This window comes from Zingiber officinale, chromosome 2B (assembly GCF_018446385.1).
Source record: "Zingiber officinale cultivar Zhangliang chromosome 2B, Zo_v1.1, whole genome shotgun sequence".
Lineage (NCBI taxonomy): Eukaryota > Viridiplantae > Streptophyta > Magnoliopsida > Zingiberales > Zingiberaceae > Zingiber > Zingiber officinale.
This window is the reverse complement of record NC_055989.1, coordinates 9,127,705-9,155,321: the sequence shown is the minus strand read 5'-3', so window position 1 is coordinate 9,155,321 and position 27,617 is coordinate 9,127,705. Positions and strand designations below refer to the sequence as shown.

At 41.5% G+C, this 27,617-nt stretch overlaps 1 protein-coding gene across 2 annotated transcripts in view; it reads right to left on the bottom strand.

Annotated features, from left to right (window-relative positions):
* The window catches only part of LOC122045239 (G-type lectin S-receptor-like serine/threonine-protein kinase At4g27290), a 46,323-nt gene extending 30,110 nt beyond the window's left edge, over positions 1-16,213 (bottom strand). Inside the window, exons 1-7 of one of the 2 annotated variants that reach the window (XM_042605377.1) lie at positions 14,852-16,213; positions 14,647-14,766; positions 14,434-14,573; positions 14,141-14,351; positions 13,740-13,977; positions 13,518-13,665; positions 13,108-13,446 (exon numbers count right to left, since the gene is read on the bottom strand). In XM_042605377.1, the coding sequence (XP_042461311.1) occupies positions 13,153-13,446; positions 13,518-13,665; positions 13,740-13,977; positions 14,141-14,351; positions 14,434-14,573; positions 14,647-14,766; positions 14,852-16,181 (2,481 nt within the window). In that variant the 5' untranslated portion in view covers positions 16,182-16,213 and the 3' untranslated portion in view covers positions 13,108-13,152. Of the gene's footprint in view, positions 1-13,107; positions 13,447-13,517; positions 13,666-13,739; positions 13,978-14,140; positions 14,352-14,433; positions 14,574-14,646; positions 14,767-14,851 lie in introns of those variants that run through there. The other variant, XM_042605376.1, reaches the window with a different exon arrangement.
* Between the last annotated feature and the right edge of the window lie 11,404 nt (positions 16,214-27,617).

The window sequence follows — 27,617 nt, the reverse complement described above, 5'->3', positions numbered from 1 at the left end:
ATGACTCTGATACCATGTTGAAATACATAATGCGGAAGCACATATACATAAGAAAGAACTAGAGAGACAGGGAAAGAAAAGACAACTGCTTCTTTATTATTGATTAATAATTGTTATAGGCTAACTCACCTATTTATACATATTGTCAAGATAAAATATGAAAAGTATAATGATAAATATAGAAATATAGAAATATATTATTATAAATATGGTAATAATAAATATAGAAATAATGAAAAATATGATTTGGATTACAATCCAAACATGGTAAATCATCAATAATTTAAATCAATCTCTGAATCTCTTGAATTGTTATCTTTGTTGTCATTAATAAATGAACTTGCTCTCACGACCAAGTTTCAGACTTTCAAGCTGATCGACCGAGTTATAAGTGAGCTTACTCTTATGACTAAGATTTAGACTCTAGAGTCGATTAGCTGAGTTATAAGTGAGTTCGCTCTCATGACTAAACCTTTGATTTTCAAGCTATTCAAACACATTATAAAGACACTTGCTCATATATGAAAATGCAACATACTTATTGTTGGTGCAACCTTAGGTCAAGGTTGACTTGGTTGACCTGACTCGAGTTGACCTGACTCGAGTTGTGTTTTGATGTTTGACGATGTTTGACGAGAAGAGAGTTGTATTCTTGATGTTTGACAAGAATAGGTGTTCGGGAGATTGTAGGTGCAACCTTAGGTCAAGGTTGACCTGATTCGGGAAAAGTCCAAGCAGGGAGCTTGGCACACGAAAAGTCCAAGCAGGGAGCTTGGCATTGGAAAAGTCCAAGTATGGAGACTTGGCACTTGAAAAGTCCAAGCAAGGAGCTTGGCACGCGAAAAGTCCAAGTATGGAGACTTGGCACGAGGAAAGTCCTGGTGAGTGAAGCCAGGCAGTGGGAAAGTCCTAACTGGGATGTTAGGCAGTGTGGAAAGTCCTGGTGAGTGAAGCCAGGCAGTGGGAAAGTCCTAACTGGGATGTTAGGCAGTTGGAAAGTCCTGGTGAGTGAGACCAGGCAAGGGAAAATCCAGATGGATCAGGGATGATCGGACTTCTGGTGTTGGAAAGTCCAAGTAGGTCAAGAGAGTGATCGGATACTTGGCACGAAGAGGAAAATCCAGATGGATGATCGGACGTCTGGTGTGGAAAAGTCCAAGTAGGTCAAAGGATTGACCGGACACTTGGTGGAGAGTCTTAGCAGTCAAGGGAGTGACCGGATGCTAAGCATGATATACCAACAGTCAAGGTTGACCGGATGTTGGCTTGGGAGACTTGAGACTTGGTTTGGGCAAAATAGCTCGGATCGTCTGCAGACCGATCGGTGTCTGATTGGGTATCGATCGGCGGTGACCGATCGATAACCAACGAAGGCGATCATGGTTCGTGGGCTTACCGACGGTGCCGGGACCGATCAAGATGGAGCTGATCGGTCCCCGGACCGATCGGACGCTGAGGTGGGATCGGTCCAGGACCGATCAGATTCCTCCGTGGGGCAATCTCGATCAGAGCCTTCCTGGACCGATCAGGCCTGATCGGTCCCCACGACCGATCGAGCACGATAGCGGAGTTCGGGAGAAAGCGCATCGGTCTGTGGACCGATCAGGCACACTCGATCGGTCCACGCGACGATCCATTTCCTCCCCGATCGGTCCGCATCGATCAGGTTCTAGCTGCGACGCAACGCTAGTTTTCGCCGCCTTCTTCGCAGTATAAAAGGATCGAGGCATCTTACGTGAGAACTCTTCTTCCTCCTTCCTGCTAACTGCTGTGCTTGAGTTTTGTTGAGCTCGTCCAAAGCTTCGCGTGAGCTTCCTCGATGGAACTGCTGTTAGAGTTTTTGAAGCTGCTGCTTCATCCGGACTCCAGTCGACGAGAAAGCAAGATTGGTAGAGTGCTTGTGTATTCTTATTGTATTTCTTGCTTACTCTTTGTTCTTGTACTCTTTGTTTGCTGTTGCAAACGTTTGTGGCGAGGTTTCTCCACCCACAAGGAGTATATAGTATTAGCCGGTTCTCCGGGGACTCATCCACCGACGGATTGACTGGACTCGTCCACCTTACGGACACGCCGAGGAGTAGGAGCCCTAATCTCCGAACCTCGTTACATCCTCGTGTTAAGGTTTGGTTTTCTTCTCTTTCGTTTCTTTGTATTTTCCGCTGCGCTAACGAATTGTAGGAAGAAACGCGAAAGATTGGGGTCGGCTATTCACACCCCCCCTCTCTAGCCGTACAAAGGATCCTAACAAGTGGTATCAGAGCGAAGGTTCGCTCTTCGTCGGATCAACACCCGTGGGAGCAAAGCTAGAGATGGATCAATTCGGAGAAGACATCACGATTCCACCCTTCTACAACGACAACTTCACATATTGGAAGGTAAGGATGATGTATTTTCTTAGGACTAATATGTTGAACTGGTTTTGTGTACAAGAAGGGTTTTCTCCTCCAATGGATAAAGAAGGAGAGCCTCTAGAGAAGAACAAGTGGACGAAGGAACAAGTCCACCAATCCACGATCAACAATGAGGTAACTAAAACAATTGAATTTTCATTACCTACTAATATTTTGTGTAAGATAGGTAAATACAACAATGCCAAGGAATTGTGGGATAACTTGGCCAAGTACCATGAGGAGAGCTCCACTTCAAGCCATGAAGAGGAGCCTAGTGAGCCAAGTAGCTCACATCATGGAGGGAGCGAATTGGGAGTTGAGGGCTACTCAACATCCAAGGAAGAAGAGGAGGAGAGTTCCTCTTGCTCAAGTTCGGAGCAAGAAGAGGAAGTTTCCACCTCCGGAAGGGTTGAAGAAGAAAGCTCATCTCCATCCACAACCCTAGGTAACTCAAACACTGTGATTTCAAGCAAATTACACATAATGTGTTTTGAGTGTAGGAAACATGGGCACTACAAGAGTAAGTGTCCAAGGAGGGTTAGGAAGACTCCACCGGCACCAAAAGTCAAGGGAGCCGGAGTCCCGACACGCAAAGGCAAGGAGCACGTGGTATGCTTCCAATGCAAGCGAAAGGGACATTATCGGAGTCAATGTCCAAGGGGGAGGCAACCTCACAAGGACAAGGGATGCACATCGATAGGGGGAGCTAAGGCAAACCCTAAGGTACCTTTTAAGGCACACTATTGCAATTCAAATAAGAAACATGCTAGTAGTTTTATTGCTATTGCAAATAATGATGAGCATGTTAACACTAGAAATCAACACATGTGCTTAGGTGCTAAACATGTTAGCCTAGGTAAGGATAACACTAGAAATACCAACCCTAGGTTTAACGCTTCTAAAATTAAGGAAAACCTAGGTAGAAATCCCAAGAAGACTAGACACATGCCTAGGAATATCTCAAGAGAAAATGACAAATTAAAACTTGAGGTATTAGAGAGGGAAAATCAAGTCTTGAGGTCAAGACTTGATAATTTAGAAAAGGCTCTTAAAAACATGGAGAAGTCATCTCTAGGGTTTAAGGGTCAAAAACCAATGTCCAAGGACAAAAAGGGTTTGGGTCACAAACCTAAGTCCCAAATGGTCAAGCCCACTTATCACAATGTTCCATTCGATTATGGAACAAAACCTAGGGCTAGGAAGACCATTACCAAGGTTACAAGGGGAGTCACCCCTATAGTTGACCTTGATGAGACCCAAATGACCAAGGCTTTAAAGCCTAAGAGGGTCATTAGGAGGGTTGCTAGGGAAGTTATCCCTAGTGAATATTTAGTGAACCCAATGAGCTCTAATAGGTATTGGGTTCCTAGGAGCATTTTCTCTACCCCATAGATGGGTTAGAGAGTGTCAACTCCAATAAGGAGGGTAGTTAACCCAACTTTGAGGAAATTGACACTCAAGGAGCATTTTCAAGGTTTTGATAACCTTTGAAAATGAAATAGAATTATTATTTACTCCTTGAAGAGTAAATTGTGCCATATTTGAAAAATATCGATTTTAATCTTATTTGGCACAATCTTAGAAAACCTAGAGAAATACCATAATTGGGATTTTGGTTTTCTCTTAGGGATATATGGGCAATCTAGGGTTAGATCTTAAGTTAGCTAAGGCTAAGGATACTTAGATAGGGAATTTAGGTATTTTATTCGTGCTAACTTGCCATGATTGGTTGCCATATGCCATGCCATGACATCATATTTATTTTATTATCATTTGAAATGTCATGATAATGCTTAGGTTATCTATATGTCATGCTCTAGTCAAGTTTCATACTTTATGCCATGACATCGTGACATTGACACATGTTTTCCATTTATGATATTATTTATGCCATGTCATCATCTCTTGCATTATAATCAATGAAATTGATTTAAGGACAAACATATAATTTGATATTGAGATCAAATTGGTGTTTAGAAAATGCATGAGAACTTAGCCTAAGTTGACCTTAACCCATATCTCACATCAAATTGACTTGAATGTGGTTTGATACACCTTAGATGTGTGTGAGATATTAGGATCATGAGTTAGGATCAAGGTGCATTGTCCTTGTACCTAGATGACCCTAATTCAAGAAATTAAGGATCATAGAGAAAGCTTGTGTACAAGTCATGTACATCTAGCCCTAAGATTATGGTCCTAAATTCAAATGGTTTTAAAAGTATTTTAAAATTGATTTGAAAAACCTTGATGAAGCTTTCCTAGTGATAGCATTCATCATTGAACATTGTGATACAAAATTGACTTAACTTTGAACTATTTCAAAGTTTTCGAATTTTGTATCAAGATTTGAAAATGGAAACTATTTTCATAGAAAACTATTTTTCCGTGATAGTAAATGGTATGAGGAGTGTATCCTCAAAATTTTACGATTTTTGGAATTTTCTGGAATTTATTAGGAGTTTCTGAATTTCCGGAGAAGGAAAATCAGAAATCTGATTTCAGAATGTGGATCGGTCACCGGACCGATCCAGGGAAGGCTTGATCGGTCTGGTGACCGATCAGTGACGATCCAGTGCGATCGGTAAAGCGTGGATCGGTCTGGGGACCGATCCAGGGGGTTTCTGATCGGTCTGGGGACCGATCAGTGCGTGCCAGGTTCTGATTTTCAGCAGGTGTCTGAAATTTCAGTTTTTGGAGTTGAGTTTCGAGTTTCTAAAGGTTTGAAACTCTCCAAGACATTGGTGGTGCAATGGTCAAGGGGGAGTTGACCTTTAGGGGGAGTTTTACCTAATTGTCAAGGGGAAGTTGACTTTTAGGGGGAGTTTTTACTCCTTAAGACTTTTGAGGATTAGTGATATGGGATTATCACTAAGTTGATTTGTTGAGTTTAGTATCAAAGGGAAAATTAAGAGTTTCAATGAAAGGTATGGGACTTTCATTAGGAAGAAACTCTTGACCTTGATACCCTCCTTTTCCTTTTTGATGTGTGTCAAAAAGGGGAGAGTGTTCATTGGAGAGTTATTGGAGAACCCAAGTTAGGTTATCGGGTTAACCTAAGCTAGGGGAAGAATGTCAAGGAATGTTCAAGGAAGAACATTGGAATTCCTTTTGATGTGTGTCAAAAAGGGGGAGAATTATTGAAGAACCCAAGTTAGGTTATCGGGTTAACCTAAGGGGAGAATGTCCAGAGAATGTTCAAGGAAAGAACATTGGACATTGGAAGATGATTGAAAACCTAAGTTAGGTTATCGGGTTAACCTAACTTGATTATGGTTTTGTCAAACATCAAAAAGGGGGAGATTGTTGGTGCAACCTTAGGTCAAGGTTGACTTGGTTGACCTGACTCGAGTTGACCTGACTCGAGTTGTGTTTTGATGTTTGACGATGTTTGACGAGAAGAGAGTTGTATTCTTGATGTTTGACAAGAATAGGTGTTCGGGAGATTGTAGGTGCAACCTTAGGTCAAGGTTGACCTGGTTGACCTGATTCGGGAAAAGTCCAAGCAGGGAGCTTGGCACGCGAAAAGTCCAAGCAGGGAGCTTGGCATTGGAAAAGTCCAAGTATGGAGACTTGGCACTGGAAAAGTCCAAGCAGGGAGCTTGGCACGCGAAAAGTCCAAGTATGGAGACTTGGCACGAGGAAAGTCCTGGTGAGTGAAGCCAGGCAGTGGGAAAGTCCTAACTGGGATGTTAGGCAGTGTGGAAAGTCCTGGTGAGTGAAGCCAGGCAGTGGGAAAGTCCTAACTGGGATGTTAGGCAGTTGGAAAGTCCTGGTGAGTGAGACCAGGCAAGGGAAAATCCAGATGGATCAGGGATGATCGGACTTCTGGTGTTAGAAAGTCCAAGTAGGTCAAGAGAGTGATCGGATACTTGGCACGAAGAGGAAAATCCAGATGGATCAGGGATGATCGGACGTCTGGTGTGGAAAAGTCCAAGTAGGTCAAAGGGATTGACCGGACACTTGGTGGAGAGTCTTAGCAGGTCAAGGGAGTGACCGGATGCTAAGCATGATATACCAACAGGTCAAGGTTGACCGGATGTTGGCTTGGGAGACTTGGGACTTGGTTTGGGCAAAAACCAAGCTCTGGATCGGTCTGCAGACCGATCCAGTGATACGGTTGGGTATCTGATCGGTCTGGTGACCGATCAGATAACCAACAGAAGGCGATCATGGTTCTGTGGGCTTACTGATCGGTCTGGGGACCGATCAGCATGGAGCCTGATCGGTCCCCGGGACCGATCAGGGACGCTGAGGTGGGATCGGTCCAGGGACCGATCAGATTCCACACAGAGAGTTGGGCAACTCTCTGTGAAGACTCCTGATCGGTCTGGGGACCGATCAGCACAGGGCCTGATCGGTCCCCACGACCGATCAGAGCACGATAGCGGAGTTCGGGAGAAAGCGCTGATCGGTCTGTGGACCGATCAGGCACACTCCTGATCGGTCCACAGACCGATCAGTGACGATCCACTTCCTCCCTGATCGGTCTGCAGACCGATCAGGGTTCTAGCCGTTGCGACGCAACGGCTAGTTTTCTCGCTGTCTTCTTCGCAGGTATAAAAGGATCGAGGGCATCTTCTGTGCGACAACTCTTCTTCCTCCTTCCTGTTGCTAAGTGCTGCTGTGCTTGAGTTTTGTTGAGCTCGTCCAAAGCTTCGCGTGAGCTTCCCCGACTGGAACAGCTGCTGCTGTTAGAGTTTTTGAAGCTGCTGCTTCATCCGGACTCCAGTCGACGAGAAAGCAAGATTGGTAGAGTGCTTGTGTATTCTTATTGTATTTCTTGCTTACTCTTTGTTCTTGTACTCTTTGTTTGCTGTTGCAAACGTTTGTGGCGAGGTTTCTCCACCCACAAGGAGTATATAGTATTAGCCGGTTCTCCGGGGACTCATCCACCGACGGATTGACTGGACTCGTCCACCTTACGGACACGCCGAGGAGTAGGAGCCCTAATCTCCGAACCTCGTTACATCCTCGTGTTAAGGTTTGGTTTTCTTCTCTTTCGTTTCTTTGTATTTTCCGCTGCGCTAACGAATTGTAGGAAGAAACGCGAAAGATTGGGGTCGGCTATTCACACCCCCCCTCTCTAGCCGTACAAAGGATCCTAACACTTATAACTTTGAAGGATTAATGGTTATGCAAGGGCACTCTGAATCTTCAAAGAGTTGAGTTGGCCGAGTGGATGTTCGTTTAAAATAGTGTTTGAATAGACTAGGAGATACAAGTCTAAGGAAAGCGGAAAGTGCAGCAAAATGCTAAGGCATAAAAAGCATTAAAAGATGGAAAGCAAAGGGGAATATCTACATAAACGGTTACAAAGGCAAGTAATTTTTAGGTTCTTGCAAAACACCAGAAATTTTTACAAAAGATATTATACAAAGTTAGTAAAGGCGTCATCTGCAACAATCTCTAGGATCTTCTGGTGCTTGATGAAATTCCTAGGAATGTTGGCTGTCAGATAGCCACCTTCTTATAGATGCTTCATGGCTCCCTCCGCCTCGTAGCCAAACATTTTGGTGGTCCAATCGGTGAGCATCTGATTGAAGCCTCTCGAGCGTAGATATTCTACTCTGAACACCTCTAGCCGGGCTCCCCTTCCTTGTATTTGGCCAACTCTACCTTAGAGGTCTCCAACTCAGCTTTTAGCGCTTTCAGCTCGACGTCTTTGGCATTGATAGCCCGTTGTTGTTTCTCAAGTTGAAGTGTTTGGATAACCTACTCGGCCGCTCGACAGGTCTGCTCAGTGAGGAGAGTGGCCTCTACTTCTTCTAATTTCTTGGCTAGGGTCTGTGTCTCTTTGTTTTTGATATCCAAATCCTCTATGGACCTGAGCTTCCTAGTGTTGGCTGAGAGGAGACGCGACTCGTATGTTTGCATTTGTTTCTGAAGTTGCTCGAGTTGGATAGCCTAGTCGTAATTTTTATTTTTTTCAACAGTGAGGGCCTGCTTAACCCCTAATAGTAACTTTGACTAACTGTCCAGCTCTTTCTTCAATTGAGCCACCTCTATTAACAATAGCTTGGCCAAGCCTGGTGCTGTACTCGCTCCCCCGATCGAGCCTTGCAGAGTTTTGTACTCGTGACTCAACCTAGCCAACTTTTGAGATAATGCTAGGCTATCTACTCAAAATTACCAAAATAAAAAGAGTGTTAGTTGAAGTATGCGACAAAAGATGAGATTACTAGTGCAAAATAATTTTATCCCTGTGATATTTTGGCTGAAATGGTTAACTAGATCCTTAAGTGAGCTTGCTGTTGCTCCGGCTCGGGCGTCAACCCAAGTTTGGGCCAAAGGGCATTGCATCTTTATTCTATGCTCTAGGGTGCTCGGTTTGGTCGGGTCGGTGCATCACCATTCAGTCGAAAGTAGCTTGACAGTAGCCATGGCACGTTTGTGTTTACCCTATTCACTTGGCTCAGAGCTAGATTTGGATCTAGTCTTGGACTTGGAGGGTGCAGTTTAACGTATCATCGAAAGAGGTTGTGATGGCTCAATCAGAGGCAGCAGCAGAAAAGAGACAGGCTGTGTCGGAACAGCTTCAATCGACAATTTGGAGAATGAGGGTGTCCGGTCGGATGAAGCCAGAGTATGACAACCGACTGATGCTTTCAGGATGACGAAGGTGGAACTTTCACCCCGTTCAAAATGAGCTCGAGCGATCGAGACTTCTGCGAAGGATTGTTGTAAGGGCATGGTTGATTAGACATGTGCCGCGCATCTTTTGCGGCGTTGATGGTGAATGGCGGTGGATTCCGAAGGAACAACCATTGGAAGTAGGGAAGGCTGTGGAGGTGGTAGCTCCTCAGTATTGGCGACTGCATCACTCGACTTGTCTCCTCTTCGCCGGTTGGCTCCTCAGAGGGTCCGATCGCCAGAAGCCCATGACTCTCTAACTTGGCTTTCCCTCGAGCTTCTATTTCTTCGTCCACCAACTTAGTAGAATCACTCAACAAGGCTTTCCACATGCTTTTAGCTGCAAAATAGAGGAGGAAATTATTAGGACCAAAAGGAATTTATATATCTCCATAATGACATGATATTGTCCACTTTGGGCCTAAGCCCTCATGATTTTATTTTAGGCTCTACTCATAAGGTCTCGTACCAATGGAGATATCTTTCCTTTATAAACCCATGATCTTTCTAATGTATTTTTAATGTGGGACTTTTTTTTGCAACCTTAGCTTGCAACCAAACAGAAATCAATTAGATCCAACAACAACAAGAGGATGAATGGCTTACCTAAGCCATCGAGCAGTTCGGTTCGTATGAGACTCAAGCCAAACATGTATAGCACTCCCTCAGTCAGCAGATTGTGAATGTGGTACTTTAGACCGACTAGCTGAGCAAAGGCCTTGAGATAGATTGGTTCCCATTTGAATTTGCTTAACTCAGGAGGGTTGGACAATTCTATTTAATCTTTCAAAAAAAGATAAACTGGATGTAATAGAAGATGGAATTATATTGATAGAATGAACTACAATAAGAATAGCTCCCCCCTCCCCCGAACTCGATAGGAACATATGTAGAGAGAACGCGTTGTTTCAATAATATGTTTATGTTTTCTTTTAGCAACATCATTTTGTTTCGGAGTTTCAGTATAAGAACTTTAACGAAAGGTACCATCTGAAGGCAAGTAGTTTAGAAAAAAAAATTTGAATGTATATTCACCACCCAAATCACATCAAAAACATTTAATAACAATATTATGTTGAGTTTTTACCATGGCATGAAACATATGATAGATACCAAGAAAATCAGATAGATGTTTCATAAGATAAATCTAAGAGTAACGAGTACAATTATCAATAAAAAAAATACGGTAACAAGATCCATCTTTTATACGAATAGGAGATGAACCCATGACTATGAAGTAAACAAATCCGAGAAACCAGAATCATATAATTGATCAATTGAGACAAGATTCAAGGTAAGATTAAGAATATGATATACATCACATAGAGATAAATTAGGTATATAAATCAAACCAATACCGGCTAATGGCATGGGAGTACTATCAGCGGTAATGACTGACACAGAAGCAGATGAATTTATAGATACTAAAGAATTGATATTAGGTGACATATGATGTGAAACTCTAGAATCAAGGATCTAGATAGGGAAAGGTATATTTGAGGTACCACTAGAGGGAAAAGCCTATGTGAGAAGAGGCTGACATGACATGTGGCTAAGATGCAAGAAACTTTTAAAACTGTTGTTGTCGAGATTTGATAGGGGAAAAGAATTAACTTCTGATACATGTTTAAGGTCCAACGTGAAAATTTTTACAGATTCTTTTTTATTATATTATAACATCTCCGAGAAGCTGAAATAAATAATGGATATCATATTTGAACTCCTTGCAATCTCAGAAATCCACAGGACTTGAAATGAATGTAATCTGAGGTCTCTAGGTCCATCAGTGGATTTTGGTTAAAATCCACTGATGGATCTAAAGACCTCAAATTGCACTCATTTCAAGTCTTATAAATTTATGAGGTTGCAAGGAATTGAATGATGTCGTCCATTGCATATTTTAACTGATCCAGAGGTGTTAAAATGTTATAGAAAAAATCAGCTAAAATAGCCCAACAGGGCCTGATATGGTTCTATATCAGGCCCACGTTGGGCCTGATATCAACCATATCAGGCCCACATTAGGTTGTTTTAGCTGATTCTTTTGATTATTTTTTAACACCTTCAGAGATGTTGAAATATAAAATGGACGGTACCGTTGGACTCCTTGCAGCTTCAGAAATCTATAGGACCTGAAATGAGTCCAATGCGAGATCTCTAGATCTATCAGTGAATTTTGGTCGAAATTCACTAATGGATCTAGAGATCTCGGATTGGACTCATTTTAGGTCCTATAGATTTCTGAGACTTCAAGGAGTCCAACGGTGCCGTCCATTTCATATTTCGACTTCTCCGAAGGTGTTAACATTTATTAAAGAAAACATGTTAAACTCTAATCCCGTGGGCCTGATATGAAATAATATCAGGCCTATATTATGCTTTGAATGCATGCATATCTCCAAAAGAGTGAGGAAAGAGAAGATGGGAGGAAATAGAAGAGAGGATGCTTGCATGCGAAAAAAAAAGAAGAAAAAGAGATTGACAAATGATTGAGGGGTAGAATGGGAAGAATAGAAAATTGAGTATGCTATTTGATAAATATTAAAGTATGGTATGTTTTTTTGTCAATTCATAAATCTAAGTATGCCTTTTGATAAATTACCGAAATTTTTTTGTAAAGATAGAAAAAATTTAAAAAAAAACCTCAAGGAGTATTCCTAGGAGTGTCATATGACATTGTATTAGAAGAAGAATAGGAAAAGGATAAACAAAAAAATGAGAAGAATAATAAATTTTGTTGTTCATGTCAAAATGGTACAACATATAATATTTAAAAAGTACTTAGTCAATTAATTAATTAATAAATAAATAAAAAATTAATTTAAGAATTATTTTAATAATTATAATAGAATTATTAAAATAATTTTAATATTAATTTGATTTGATGATTTAATATGAGTGATTTTCTTTTATTGATTACTTAGAGCCGACAAAATTTAGATTTAACGAGTCTGTAGAGCCGACATAATTTAGGTTTATTTTGAGGAGGCTGTGGTGGGAAAAGTAAAGAATACATTTTCTATCCTCCTGATTAATCCTAGCACTTGGATGCAAGTTCAGTCATTGTTGTATTTTCCTACAGGCATATGAGCACTCGGGATGATACTGAAATTCGTGCAAAATGGATGAGTTGTAAGAAATATGCCTACACGTGTGCTGGGATTAAACAAAAGATATTTGCAAATTAAAAAGCTGACTTTGCATTCTTGATAATGCTATAAACTATGACATTTCAATTACGTATCGGATGCATGATTTTTCATATAATGAACATATTAGATCGTGCATTATTAGCAATGATTATTATTTTACATTATTTTTGTTCAACTACTATGATATAGCTACAGATGTAGATATAGATGAGGTAGCCAGTCCAACCGAAGGATACAGTGTACATGATCTCACAAACGTTTGTCGTGATGCATCATTGAATGATATGAGGCACAAAATTGCTGGGAAAACAAGGGATGAGATCAAGAACATGGCAAAAGAGGAGACCTCAAAGGACCCCGTGGCTATGTGCGACTTTGAAGAAGCACTAGCCAAAGTCCAGAGGAGTGTTTCCAGTGCTGATATAGAACGCCATGAGAAGTGGTTTTCAGAGTTTGGATCTGCATAGGTGCGTCTTGTACCGATACTGAAAGACATCAGAATTGATTTTGATACTTCAGGCTCATCGGCATTAAAGTATTGCAACCGGAAAAGTTGCTTTATGATCTGCTCTATAGTTCGGTGCTGACATGCATAAAGTATTAGCTGATTAATTTGTGGCACGGATGCTGTGTTAAAGCTTTCTCTAGCGTCCATGTTTCTATATGAGACGTCTGTTTGTGAGCTCTGATTTGTATTTCTACGCCTTTTTTTTTGTTGTATTTTCCAACACTAGAATGATGTCTTCTAAAAAACCTTTTAGTGAGCATCTGACCTGTTTGGCTGATATCTATTCCAGATGGCTTATGTGAGACTGCGATAATGTTAATATAATAACATTATTATCATACTGCTGTGGAATAGAGGCATACAGAAGGAAAAAAAAAAAAGGAGAATATTTCGATAAAAATTAAGTCCACAGATAATTCTAACAAAATAACTATTTTAATTGTTACCACGACATTCCACTTTTCATATCTTACCTACCTTCTAATGTTGTGTTGGATACATTGTTGATGGATAGCAGATATTGCTTTCTGATTGAAGAATTAGATGAGTCTAAAGCAACAATGAAACCAGGTTTAGGTTCTGGTATCGCGTTATCACTACTCAACATTGTAACTACCAATGACATTGTCGGTCTATCTTGTGGTCGCTCTTGAACACATAAAAGACCTATCTTTATACACCGTGTGACCTCAACTTCTAAGAAAGAGCCAATTGATTTATCAACGATTTCCAAACTTTTACCTTCTTCCCACAAGCTCCATATCTGTAATTGCAATTGTTGTGGTTACTAATAATTACAAATTTCAAATATAAATGGTAGTATTTCAAACTTACATGTCCTAGAAGATTTAGGTAGTTGGATTGATAAGCTCCTCTGTTCTTTTTTCCACTAATGATCTCAAGTATCAACACACCGAAACTAAATACATCCGACTTTATTGAGAAAATTTCATTCATTCCATATTCAGGAGACATATATCCGCTGTATTATTCATGACAAAATTAGATTTGGTTTATAATAAATTTAAACTACTTACGAGATAAAGTAATACTTACTATGTTCCAACTACTCTTCTTGTATTTATTTCCATTTCATCACCTCTAAATATCCTTGCCAAGCCAAAATCTGATATTTTAGGAATGTTGCATTGGTCAAGAAGGATATTACTAGTCTTCAAATCTCTATGAATGATTTTGAGTCTTGAATCGTGATGGAGATAAAGAAGGCCTCGAGCAATTCCGACTATGATATTGTATCGTGTTTGCCAATCCAATAGCATGCACTTTGCTTCATCTAATTATAAGCACATCGGTGAGAATTTTACAATTTTCAAGTGAAAAGATGGCAAGGGGGTAACATTTTGTATTTAAATTTCAACAAAAGGTAACTTTCAGAAGGAGATTAGGTAAGATAATGTTAAAAGGCAATATTGTGTGATTAGGAAAGAACAACTAACCGAACAAGAATGCATCTAAACTTCCGTTGGGCATAAACTCGTAGATTAACATCCTCTCCCCTCCTTGAATGCAACAGCCAAGAAGGCGAACAAGGTTTTGATGTTGTAGCTTAGCGATTATCACTACTTCATTTTTGAACTCATTGATGCCTTGTGTGGATGTATTGGATAGTCTTTTTACAGCTATCTCTTGTCCATCAACCAATTTCCCCTGAAATATATATATCACCATATTTCACATTGTAATTTTGTTGGTGTTCTATGTTTACATTCTTAAAGAGACTTGGTCATACCTTGTACACAGGACCAAAGCCACCTTGACCCAGCTTGTTCTCTGCTGCAAAATTGCTTGTTGCAATTAAAACGGTGGCCAAGTCAAATAAAGGCAAGTCCAGATCCTCTTCTTCTATTTCTTTAACAACAACGCAGTTGTCTGCAAGCAAATAACAAGATCTGTTATGGCATTGAAGAAGCAATGATAAGGTAGAGATCGGTGTCAATATTACTTCTCTTCCTGCATCTGCAAACACAGAATGCAATGCAAACTAGGAGAAAAATGGCCAAAGCAGGGACCGCAATCATCACAGCTAAGCGACTCATTCCAGATGACTGATTTGAAATCTCATCTGTTGGGACACACAACTTTTATAATGACCATTAAAACGTTTGTTAATTTGTTGAAAAACATTTTTCAAAATATGATTGATATACCTTCAAGCTCAAAAGCCGCCAGCCTGACATACAAATCTTGTCCTCCTCCAGTATCGCCGTACAATCTGAGATCAGTGATATCGCCCATCCACATTATGCATCCGCTCTCACTTTCACTGATGTCGGAGCTTGCATAGGCTTTACAAGAGCAATTCTTCATGCATGATTCCCTGCACTGGTCTAGGCTCATCGATCTTCTGTCCACCACCGACATTGATGTGTCCGGTAGCTTCGACCTGGAGAATTTAAAGAACTCATCTGTCCCATTCCCACAGTCCAGTGGAGACATTCTCGAACAGCCATAAGAATTCGATGGATTCCAAGACGATACGTTATTTACAAGAAAACCTGATAGACAACTACACATACGTAGAGCATTGACACCGCAGACGGCATTGACGCCGCAGACAGACATCGTGTCGCACGAATCCATCGGCACGGACCAGACAACAGACCAATCCCCTGAGCCACCGTTCCAAACAAGACGTCGTAAGGAACCCCAGCGGTAGACGACCAACACTGAGATGGGCGAAGGATCGAGAAAGTTGAATGAGTAAATGACTTGATGAGGGTCAACCACAAACGTTGCGTTGAAAAGTTTTGGATCGACCATTCCTAGTGCACCGCTAAAATGAAGGCCGTTCCACGGGCCCCCTCGCCAATATGGCAGCCGCTGCAATCCAGACCATATGAACAATTGGGGGTCACCTTGCAGGTCAATGCCCAAGGTGTAGTCACCCGGCCACGGGTCGTCGGCGCTCATCCATGATGTTAGTTGGCGGTTGAGTCCGGAGGTCACGTTCCAGCCCAGTTTCATGCCGGGGAGGAGCGTGTCGGTCGGAAAGTCAAAGCTCTGCCATGCAAAGCTGTCGGGGTCATCGTTGCCCGCCTCCCTGACGGCGAAGTTCCCGTCGTCGAAGAGTGTCGCTTCGGGGTTCGTGAGTCCGGTTACGTTTGACGAGGACCAGTTGATGGTCGAGCTATTAACGGCCGTTACGATGAGCGTGCCTTCCCCAGAGAGCGAAAGGCGTCCTGATCGACCATCGATCGGGCTCAAACGATTGGCGACCCACACGGGTGTTTGTGAGATGTTGCGGTACCATATTCCGATGTAGCGACGGCTGGAGCTGGCTGGGCTGAAAAACCCCAGTTCGAAGCGGCCCCTCGAGGAGATCAAAGTTGTTCCATTATCGTAAAGAGGTTGACCTGGAATCAAGGAGTTGCCGGCTTCGATAGTGGGGGAGATGAAGCCAGCAAGGAGGAGATGGAGAAGGAAAGTGGAAAGTTTGCAGCTGACGCTTCTCTGCACCATCAATTCCAACTCCCACATTATCGGTTTGTGATGCAAGAAGCTAACTTTGATCAAAGGGGAAATTAAGAAAAGTTTGCAAAATAAGCCAGCTGACCAATCGACTTGTTTCTCCCGTCAAATCTGTTGACCTCCTAAGACAACGCCTCAATAAGTCAAGTCAACGTCAAGCCGTCATGTTTGAAGCGAGGTACTTCTCAACAATAACAAGCCGACAAGTTAGAAAACTTTAGATCTTGATAGGGGATATTATAAGCGGATTTAGAAGTCACGTGATAAGTTACAGTAAAGATGAGATAGTAATTAAAGTTAACGTGAGATGACCGTTAAATATCACTTTCAATGAGGTTTAGTTTTATATTTAATGTTAAGACTTTCGATATAAAGATCATCAACTAAAAATTAGTCGTCCTTTCGGGACGATGGGATAATTAAAATATGAGGTGTTATCATATCAGGTTTTGAGATCAAAATTTGACGTGATCGAATATAATCTCTCCATTTCTTAGTCATTTGCACTAATGACTAGTAGTCACCCGTGATTTATCTTCTCCGTGTTGACCTAGGGACGGGTTGGCGGGAGCGTTAGGGGCGAGCGAATCATTTTTTTACCACATCAATTAAAAACTAATCGGATTTGAAGGATATACTATTTCACTTATAAATACACGGTCAACATTAAGGTTGGTCGGATTTATAGACCTAACAACCAGGCCGATCAGATTTATGGACCTAGTTCTTTATATTCTCTGAGCACAAATCTCTCGAGATATGGTTAGTTATAATGCATCTGCCATGTGCACATGACTTAGCTCCTTATCTTTTAGAGGTAATCTTTTAGCATACAGACGATCGATTCAAAATCCGAGAGAGTTTGTATCATTAAGATGCTCAGTTTACAGTTGGTCAGTGTATAATATTCAATAGCTGGTCAAACTTTCGAGATTATGATAGGTCGAGCATAACGTCGATCGAGTCTACAGGGCTCAGTGCCCTTATATATACAAGAAAAATGTGCAGAGCACTCTGAATGAACCCAGTCGGTCTCAATGCACCAGTCGAGCATACGAGGCCCAGCTCGTCACTTCTGCAATATAACTCTCAGTTTACAGATTCAATCTTACGATACAACTTTCAGTATAGAGCTGACCAACCCCATGGTCGGCCAGTCGGACTTACGAGGCTGAGCTTCTTATTCTTCAAGAGTCAATCTTCCATCATACCACTGGCCAGACCTACGAGACTTAACTCATTATTTGCATATCAGATCTTTAGTACAAGAGCCTATAGGCATATAGTCGCTCAACCATATGGTCGGTCGAATTTACTAGATTCAGCTTCCCATTCAAAAGTACAAAAAAAAGGTAGATCTGCTATCTTAGCGATCCCCCAAAATGATAATCCCAATTAGCCCATTGACTATCTCTGGGGGTGACCGGCTTGGTCCCATGAAAGTTTTCCACCGGCCACCATGGTAAATCGGGAAACGCACGCGGCGACCAACCCAGAAGCCCAACATCCTGTGATTACGTCCCCCATTTGGAGGAAAAATTCCTGCAAATACGCCGTAGCTGGGGTTCGGACCGCGGGTACCTAGGAGACAACCTGGATGTCCTACCGCGGTACCATGACCCCGAGGACCTCATTCAAAGGTATAAAGCTCCTATTACATATGACCAATCGGACATAAGTATTAGAGTAGGTGCCCTGTAAAGTTAACTGTTGGCTAAGGTTTTATTGACTTTTGTAAATAAACAACCTTTATTTTAATATAATTAAATTCAGTTTGGCATTACTCTATCTTTATATCCATACTATATGCATAGATAAAGTTCTTGAATATACTATATTGAGATGTGGTGGTACATATGATAATCATCATGAAATACATCAATATTCACTGTATATTCTAAATTTGTTCCTAATCGATTGGGTCGCCTAATAAATAAAGATAAAAGGCTGTTTGTGTTGGAACCCCAAGGTTGGTTTTGATGTGATCAACAAGTTAAGTTAGGTTCTGTTGTTTTCTAACCTTGTGTCTAAGTGTGCAGAAGCTTAGGAGCACAGGTACTCGAGCGGAAGGCGCAGCTAGCGAGAAGGACGGCACGCGGTGCGTCCGAGGGACGAGGCGCTGCGGAAGAGCACACCGGCGGACGAGAAGGAAGTGCGCGCGATGGTTCCAAGGTACGAAAGCCGGAGCGGAAGATTGCTCGGGGAGCAAGAGACGCAGCTAGCGCGAAGGTCGGCACGGGGTGCGATCGAGAGACGAAGGATGATACACGTGGACGAGAAGGACACGCTGTTCCGAGGGACGAAGCCGAGGGAACCACGCCGAGAAGACCGGAAGATGAGTTCGGTGAGCCCTATTCCGGATGTCGAGATCACCCAATCAAGCGGATCCGAGCAGAAGACCCGGACCAAGACGGGGACTTAACGGAGAAGTGGTCCGGACAAAAGTCAACCACAGTTGACTTTTGCTCCGGCGCCGAACCAACCGGCGCCGGAGTCTGGGCGCCGGAATGCTTCCGCACCCGGACCGATTTTGACCAAGATCACGATTTACGCGATCTGAACGTTGGGGATAAAACTTTATCTCTGTGGCCGGAACCTTCCAGCGCCTCACCAAGGCTATAAATATAGCCTTGGTCCAAGCTTCATCAGTTCATAAATTGTAAACAACACTTGTGTGCTTCCACCGCTTAGATTAGCTTCTTTCTTTCTATGCCTAAAGAGACTTCTCCGCTTGAAGGAGCTCTTAGTGCGATCTTCATCCTTGGATTAACAACCTCCCTTGTAACCAAGTCAAATTCGTGCCTCGCTTTATGCTCTATTTTCTGCTTAATCTATTTTTATGTGTTAGCTTAATCGCACGAAAAGGGTTGTGTTTGATTTTTCAGGCTATTCAACCCCTTCTAGCCTGGCCGCATCGGTCCTACAAGTGGTATCGAGCCGAGGCGCTCTAAAATAGCGAAGCAACAAGATGGCCGGATCCAACATCCACGCACCAAAATTTGAAGGGGACTTCGCTAGCTGGAAAAATCGAATGGAGGTATTTCTTGAAACAGATTATGATTTATTACTAACAATGGAATTTGGCTATGAAGCACCAGAGGGCAAAGCAAGAAATCAATGGTCAAAGAAGGAGCAGGCTGACCACGTGGCAAACAAGAAAGCAGAATTCCATCTGCTAAGTGTACTTCCAACACAAGAAGTCAATCGAGTCGGTACCTACAACTCGGCAAAGGAGCTTTGAGAGAAATTCCTGGAGTTACACGAAGGAACATCCGAAGCCAAACTTGCAAGACGGGATTTACTTCGTAACCAGCTTACAAACCTCCGATTTGAAGAAGGTGAAACAATTGCACATCTACACTCGAGGATTCAGGAACTCATCACTAGACTTACGAATCTCGGAGAAGAGGTAAGTAACCGAGATTCGCTAAGGTATGCCCTAAATTCCTTTCCTAGAAACTCAAAATGGGCATCACTAGTAGATGCCTTTTACATTTCAAAAGATTTAGAAAAAATTTCATTAGACGAATTCTTTTCAACTTTTGAAGTGCATGAGTCAAGATGTGCAGGTCCGAAGGAGCCCAAGAATAATGTCGCTCTTAAAGCTTCGAGAGACGAACCTGAGTCAGAATCTTCTCTCGACGACGAGGAAATGGTAATGATGGTAAGACAATTTAAAAATATTTGTAAATCTAGGAAATCTAACCATCCGCAGGGAAGAAAGAAAAGAACCATCCGCTGCTACCATTGCGATGAAGAAGGGCACGTCAAGGACAATTGCCCTAAACTGAAGAACAAAGGGAAGGACAAGGGTAAGAAGCCTATCCAAAAGCGCAAGGCCCTAAAAGCGACGTGGGACGATACGTCGTCGGAATCGGAAGTTGAGGAGTTCTCCGGGCTCGCGTTAATGGCGAGTCATCAAGACGACGACTGCGAGTCAAGCTCTTCCGAAATGAGCATCGAAAGCATCGATGAAGGGGGAGCCACGTCCGAAGAAAGTTCAGGGGGAGAAACCGACAACGAGATCGACAAGGTAAGTGAGGTATGATCTCTTTCTCCTGATAAAATGTTTAAATTCATTAAAATTTTAACAAAAGATTGCTGCAAATTAGAAAATGAAAATAAAGATTTAAAAGCAATATTAGCTACATCTTGTCTGTTAGAAATGCTAGATAAATCAAATTTAGAAAATGAAAAATTAAAATTAGAAATTCAAAATTTAAAAATTCAAGTAGAAAACTTGAAAAACTCTGCTTGCTCATCTAAAATCAATTTTAGAAGGTTCAATAATTTGAATTGGTATTATAGATATCACCAGGGACAAATTAAAAATATCTCTAGAAAATATGTCCCTAATAAATTTTTAGTTAATCCAGTAGGTTGGAACCTTTATTGGGTTCCTAAATCTTGCTTAGTGTAAATTTTAAAATCAAAGTTAGCGCTTTAAGTGAGAAAATTAAACAAAAATTTGTTTATGGGCTTTGACTAGAAAGTGGTTATTGCTCCAATAACCAAGAAGGCCTAGTGCCTCGCCACTGCCTGGAAGCCAAATATTGAAATAAATGTTTAATTAATAAAGCATTAATACTAGAATTATTTAATGCTTTAAAAAGTTATTCAAACATGTTTCAAAATTTTGACATAAATTTTTTTTTAAATAATTAATTTTTTCAAAAATAATTTTTTAGAGTGTTTAGAAAAATTTTCAAAAATTATTTTTTCCTAAGTTAAAATTTTACTTAGAGTTTTTTTTTCTGCTTTTATTGATTCAAAAATATTTTTCAAAATATTTAATTAAGTTTTTTGCAAAATTCTTTTTCTAACTTAGAATCTTTTGACTTAGAAATTTTTTTTTTAAGGTAGCTTTTCAAAATTTTCTAAGTCTTTAACCCTTAGATTTTTTTTGGAACCCCATTTTTTTGTGATCAAAGGGGGAGAAGGATAAGTATAAGTCTAGTGGGAGGTAGACTAAAACTATTTTTTTTTTCTATCTTTGTGCACTAAATTGTAAATTTAGTTAGTTTATTTTTTGTCTAGTTAACCCTAGCTTAACTTGGGTTGATCACACCAAAAAGGGGGAGATTGTTGGAACCCCAAGGTTGGTTTTGGTGTGATCAACAAGTTAAGTTAGGTTCTGTTGTTTTCTAACCTTGTGTCTAAGTATGCAGAAGCTTAGGAGCACAGGTACTCGAGCGGAAGACGCAGCTAGCGAGAAGGACGACACGCGGTGCGTCCGAGGGACGAGGCGCTGCGGAAGAGTACACCGGCGGACGAGAAGGAAGTGCGCGCGATGGTTCCGAGGTACGAAAGCCGGAGCGGAAGATTGCTCGGGGAGCAAGAGACGCAGCTAGCGCGAAGGTCGGCACGGGGTGCGATCGAGAGACGAAGTCTGCGGATGAGTACGCTGGTGGACGAGAAGGGACACACAGCAATTCCGAGGGACGAGAAGCCGGAGGGAAGCACGCTCGAGAAGATCGGAAGATGGGTTCGGGTGAGCCCTATTCCGGATGTCAGAGATCACCCAATCAAGCGGATCCGGAGCAGAAGACCCGGAACGAGACGGGAACTTAACGGAGAAGTGGTCCCGGACAAAAAGTCAACCGCAGTTGACTTTTTGCTCGGCGCCGAACCAATCCGAAGCGCCGGAAGTCCGGGCGCCGGAATGCTTCCGCCGGACCGATTTGACCAAGATCGCGATTACGCGATCGCTCGAGGGGGATAAAACTTTATCTCTGTGGCCGGAACCCTTCAGCGCGTCCACCAAGGCTATAAATATAGCCTTGGTCCAGAAGCTCATCATCAGTTCAGAAATTGTAAACAACACTTGTGTGCTTCCACTGTTTAGATTAGCTTCTGTCTTTCTGTGCTTACACTGCTGTAAACGAGGCTTCTCCGCCTGAAGGAGCTCTTAGTGCGATCTTCATCCTTGGATTAACAACCTCCCCGGTTGTAACCAAGTCAAATTCGGTGCCTCGTTTTTATGCTCTATTTTCTGTTTAATCTATTTTTTATATGTTAGCTTAATCGTACGAGAAAGGGTTGTGTTTGATTTTTCAGGGCTATTCAACTCCCCCTTCTAGCCGGCTGCATCGGTCCTACAGTTTGAGGTAGAGATTAACATCTGTGATGTAGTATACTATGTTTCATTGGTAAGGACATAGAGATGTTCAAACATACAGATGGGTGATCATATGATAAGTTCATCGAACATCCCTCGCATAAACTTTCCAAGTGGTTATTATTTATCGAGTGGATAAGTCTTTGGTTATAGTTGTACACTAGTAGTCCTTATGACCCTGGACAACACTGAGACTCTATATGCTGAGACTGCACTTTGACTCATTTACCGACTCTATTAGGGTCATCAAGTGGTGAGATTGAGTGTAGTAATGAAACATATAGGAATCAGTGTATTGTAATCGGGGATTCACCACACACCCACAAGGGTGGATATCCTATGTAATATATTATTTTAGAGTGTATAAAGTCTCTGATCAGAGCTATAAGATGCACTTTAGGAAAGGAGTTTCCTAATTACTTATGCGATATCACTATAAGATATATCACATAGTTGTCAAATCAATGTATAATCCTCGATGAACTAATGGTTCACTACAAAAAAAAAACAGTTTACTGACGGAATTATCCGTCGGGCTTCCGTCGGTATAATAGATTACCGACGGGAATACAGTTGTCAGTAATCGATTTGTCAGAAACGCCATTACCGGCGAAAGTAGGACTTTCCGTCGGCAATAATATACCGACAGACCATAATTCCGTCGGAAACATTGTCGGAACAGGGATTTTGGCCAGGGAATAAACTACCGATGGAAGTCTTTTTCCGTCGGTAATATATCGATATACCGACGGAAATTAGTGTTTCCGTCGGTAGATTTTCCGATATTTACGGACGGATACTTGTTTCCGTCGGTATTCCGTCGGTAAAGTAAAAAAAAATCACAGATTCTGTCTGTTTTGGCAATTTCCATATATACAAATTCCAAATATATAAACCATCACAGATATAATCCATTACAATCAATCCACACAAATATATATAATCCACACATAAATTAAAGCATCACATTTACACAATCCACAATTAAACAATCATAACATTCTAACACTTCATTCATACATCTTCATACAAACATATAATCCACACTTACATTATATATATGTATATATATATATAACAATCACATATAAACAATCACTTTTACACAATCGACACTTAAACAATCACAATATCATAACAATTCATTCATATTATTAGAAACAACTATAATCATCTAAAACAAACTAAACTGAACAATATACCATAGTGCATATATAAATCCTGTCAAAATGATATATACCATAGTGCAAAGTTATAGAATACATACCATAGTGCAAAGTACGCAAAATAATACAAGAATGAAACATAATGCTAGAAATCCTGTCAAAAGACAAATATCAAATGATCATGTTGATATATAAATAAATATTTTTGCATATATGTATATCGAATTTTATTTATAATAAAATGATACCTGAACAAAAAATGAGCATATGATCATATGAAGAGCTAGTATGTAAATAGAACCGAACGTAACTCCTGAAACATATATTAATAAAACATTTAGAAATTAAATGAATATATTATACCAAATATAAAAATAGAATAAATATATTACCATGGTCTATCTATGATAAATAAAAAACTAATAAAGTGTAATTGAACATACCTCAGAAAATGCTAATCATCACCGACTGATAGATCTTGAGTCTCCTGTGACTCAGACCATGTGACCCCTGGGTGAAATTAGCCACAATCTTGTACGTTCGACTCTCCTCTTCTCCTCATCAGTTCTCCACTGATCCATATCGGCCATCCTCTGATCCATTGATTTCAATTGAGTGCGCAGTTCTTGATTTTCACGTCTTAAGGACTGCATCTCACTAGATGAAGAGGAATTAGCACGACCGGCCGAATTTCTCAGACAAGTAAATGCAACTTTTGCTTGAGAGCCCAAGCCGTAGAGGGTAGAGTTTTTTGTCTTTCCACCGACAACATCATAATAAATATCATTTAAAGCGTCGGTGGATGGAGACTATGAATCTCCCCCCTCTACTGATGGCTGAGATGCTGAGCCATCCTTTCTGTCATTTGTTACTGTAAACAAAAATATAATATCCAATTTAATCAGTATTACTTGTTGGATCGAAATCGCTAGAGGGGGGGGGGGGGGTTGAATAGCGCTCGTGGCTTTCACTCTTTTCGAATTCGTAAATCGCGAGTAATAAAGCAGTGGAAATAGTAAAATGCACAAACACACAGAAGACACGAGAAGTTACTTCGTTCGGAGACTATCTCGACTCCTACTCGAAGGCCCACGCTCGTTGAGCGTTTACGTTGGGCAACAGCTATAGTTCGTAAAAACTATTACAAACTAAGTACAATTCAAAGTAGTAATAGAAGATTATACCGACAACAAAAGACTAAATCTAAAGCTCCGGGTGGTTGGGGTGTCGTTGCAACACTTCGGGATCGTCTCGTAGGTAGCTAGTAGCAGAAAGTTCGCTTGGAAGAAGATGTATTAAGCTGCTGGTCGAGATTCCCTTTTAAACAGTGCTGGAGGCGCCTCCAAGCCTGTCCGAGGCGCCTCCAGGCCGTCGAGTCGCACGGGTGGATCACCGCAAACCTGGTCGCACCTCATCCCTCTGAAGGCGCCTCCAAGTTGCTCCAAGGCGCCTCCAACGCCTGGTCCAAGGCGCCTCCAGCTTCCTCCGAGGCGCCTCTAACTCTTCTGGACAGCTGGCTTCGGCTAGCACCCGAGGCGCCTCCAAGCCCCATGGAGGCGCCTCGGACACTGTTCATCCAAGGTTTGAGTTGCTCCTTTGTTCCTGCAAATTGTGTTAGTCCCAAACACAAACCATGCAAAACAAAGTTAGCATAGAAATAATATTATAGATAAACTTGACAGTCGTCGGACTGTCCGGGTCTGACTTCGAATTTCCAATCGGAAACACTAGGTCGACCCGACGCCTACTGTTCCCTCAATGGGGAACGCATCCTCACCTACTCTACTCAGGAGATTTACTTGTTGCTAGTGCGATCCTCCAGATTGACTGGACTTTTGCTTAGCGTTCGGAGCTTCCGGACTTTCTGCTGGACTTCCGCTTCCCGGCTGGTCCAGTCTTTCACCTAGTTCGCGACACCAGGACTTTCCACCTAGGGTTACCACCCCCCTAGGACTTTTGCCTAAAGCTCACGACCCGCCAAGACTTTCCGCATAACCACCTCCCCCTATGACCTAGGATTACCACCCCCTAGGATTTTCTCCCTACCTAACCGCAGCTAGGACTTGTCTGAAACACTTAATTAAGTATGTTAGATTACAAAATAACTTAACTTTGAATTCTTTTACCATTATCAAAACAACAATCGATCGTCGGATGCTTTCCGCACCAACAATCTCCCTCTTTTTGATTATGACAACTGAAATTCAAAGCTAAGTAAAATAGATGTATAAAATTTAAGCAAGTATGCTTAATAAATTTTGAATGCATGCATGGTTAAGCTAAAGCTTAAATTTTGTCAGGCTCCCCCTTAATAATGGCATTTAAAATTTTTGTTTTTGAATTTCTTTTTTCTACTCTCCCCCTTTGCCATTTATCAAAAAGAATGAACATTTTTGAAAGAAAATTTTAAATTTTCACAAGGAAAGGGAGAAGACTAAAGAAATATCAATTTGCTAAACATAGATTGAGCTCAAAATTAGTTTTGCAAAAAAAAATTTCTTTTGTAGCATTGCAACTTTTAGCAAATTTTTAAAATGATATTTTGGTAATCAACATTCTTAGCTAAAGAGTTCTTTCAACTGAGTTTAAAAGGCTAAGTAAAAGGTTGATTTTGAAATATAGCTTTAAGCCAGTTTTGAAACTTAGTTGACTCTTGAAAAATTTTGTTTTTAGCTGAATTTTGTAAATATGTTAGAAAGTACTTAGTTAATTTTTCAAAAATAGTGTGTTTAGAAGAAAATTAGAAAGTCTTAGATACTAAGCTTTTGTAATAACTATTAAAAAAAAGTTTCAGAGTTTTGAAGGCTTAATAAAGTTGAAGTTTTGAAAACTTAGCTAATTTATAAGAATACTTCTTTTAGATGGAGAATCAATTTAAGACTTTTGATGGAAAGGGGGGAGCTTAAATCCTTAATGTCCAAGCATGAGTTTAGTTAGACTGATTGTAAGTTTGTTAATTTTTTTTAAGTGAGGTATCAGAGCCTTAATGTGCATGCCTAAATTAAAAACTCAAGCACTTGGGTGCACGGCCACATGTCTAACCAGTTAGCTACTAGCCTAAATTAAAAACTCAAGCCTTAATGTATCAGGCTTGACCCTTTTCTCCTAAGTGGGCCTATGCTCGGATCAGTTCTTCCCGGACACTTTCAAGAGTGTGTCGCAATTGGCAAATGGTCTCGTCCTTTAGTCGGCTCTCTTCTTTCAGCAAAGCCATGTTCATCCTCATGCTTTATCTTCAAATACATGATATGATGGATTTGACTTTGGAAATCCGCTTGAGCTTTCATCTTGAGGGCTATCTCGGCCCGAGTTCTGTAGTTGGCCACTTGCCAGAGCTCCTCCATTTCCCGACGAAGGGAGGTTTGTAGATCCCTGCTCAGGGTCATATCACGCAGAGCTTTTTCCTTAAGGGCTAGCTGGTGACGTACGGAAGATAGCTCAGCGGGCTCCATAGGTTAGAAAAGGACCACATGGAAACAAAAGAGATAGAGATACGGGTGTTGTTTCAAGGAGACATGAACCTTTTATAAGGAAGAAGAAGGTGAAGGGATTTCCTCGGAACTTGAGGCGACGCTTGGAAAACAGTGTAACATTTATAGGAAGGGAGTGCGCTCGGAAGTTGAGGAGTCAACCTAAGCACAGAAGGAGATCGTTCATCTCCTAGTATGGCCAGAAATTCTGCAGAAGACAGAGGGAAGACAGGTCAGTAGAGGACGCGTTAACCAGGTCAGTAAACACAAGGACAGGGGTCTAGTCAGTCGGACTAGAGCCTCCTTCGACTAGACTTGAGGGGGAGGCTTGTGATACGGCACATGTTTGTGGGGTCGGTAAGATAATGTGGTTATGAGTCAAGACCCAAAAGAGGGTCAGAATTCAAGCTGACATGGAGGTCAGGGAGGTCAGAAGTCAAGCCTCCGTGGCCGGTCAGCAGTCAAGCTGACATGGAGATCAGGGAGGTCAGAAGTCAAGCCTCCGTGGCCTGTCAGCAGTCAAGATGACGTGGAGATCAGGGAGGTCAGAAGTGAAGCTTACGTGGCCAGGGTCAAAGTCTCAGCTGACGGGGCGATCAAAGGAGGAGATTATAAGCCGGACAAGGACCAACCCTGATAGCGGTCAAGGACCGGGCCCGCGGGCCAGGTATAGTTGAGGACTGAGCCCACA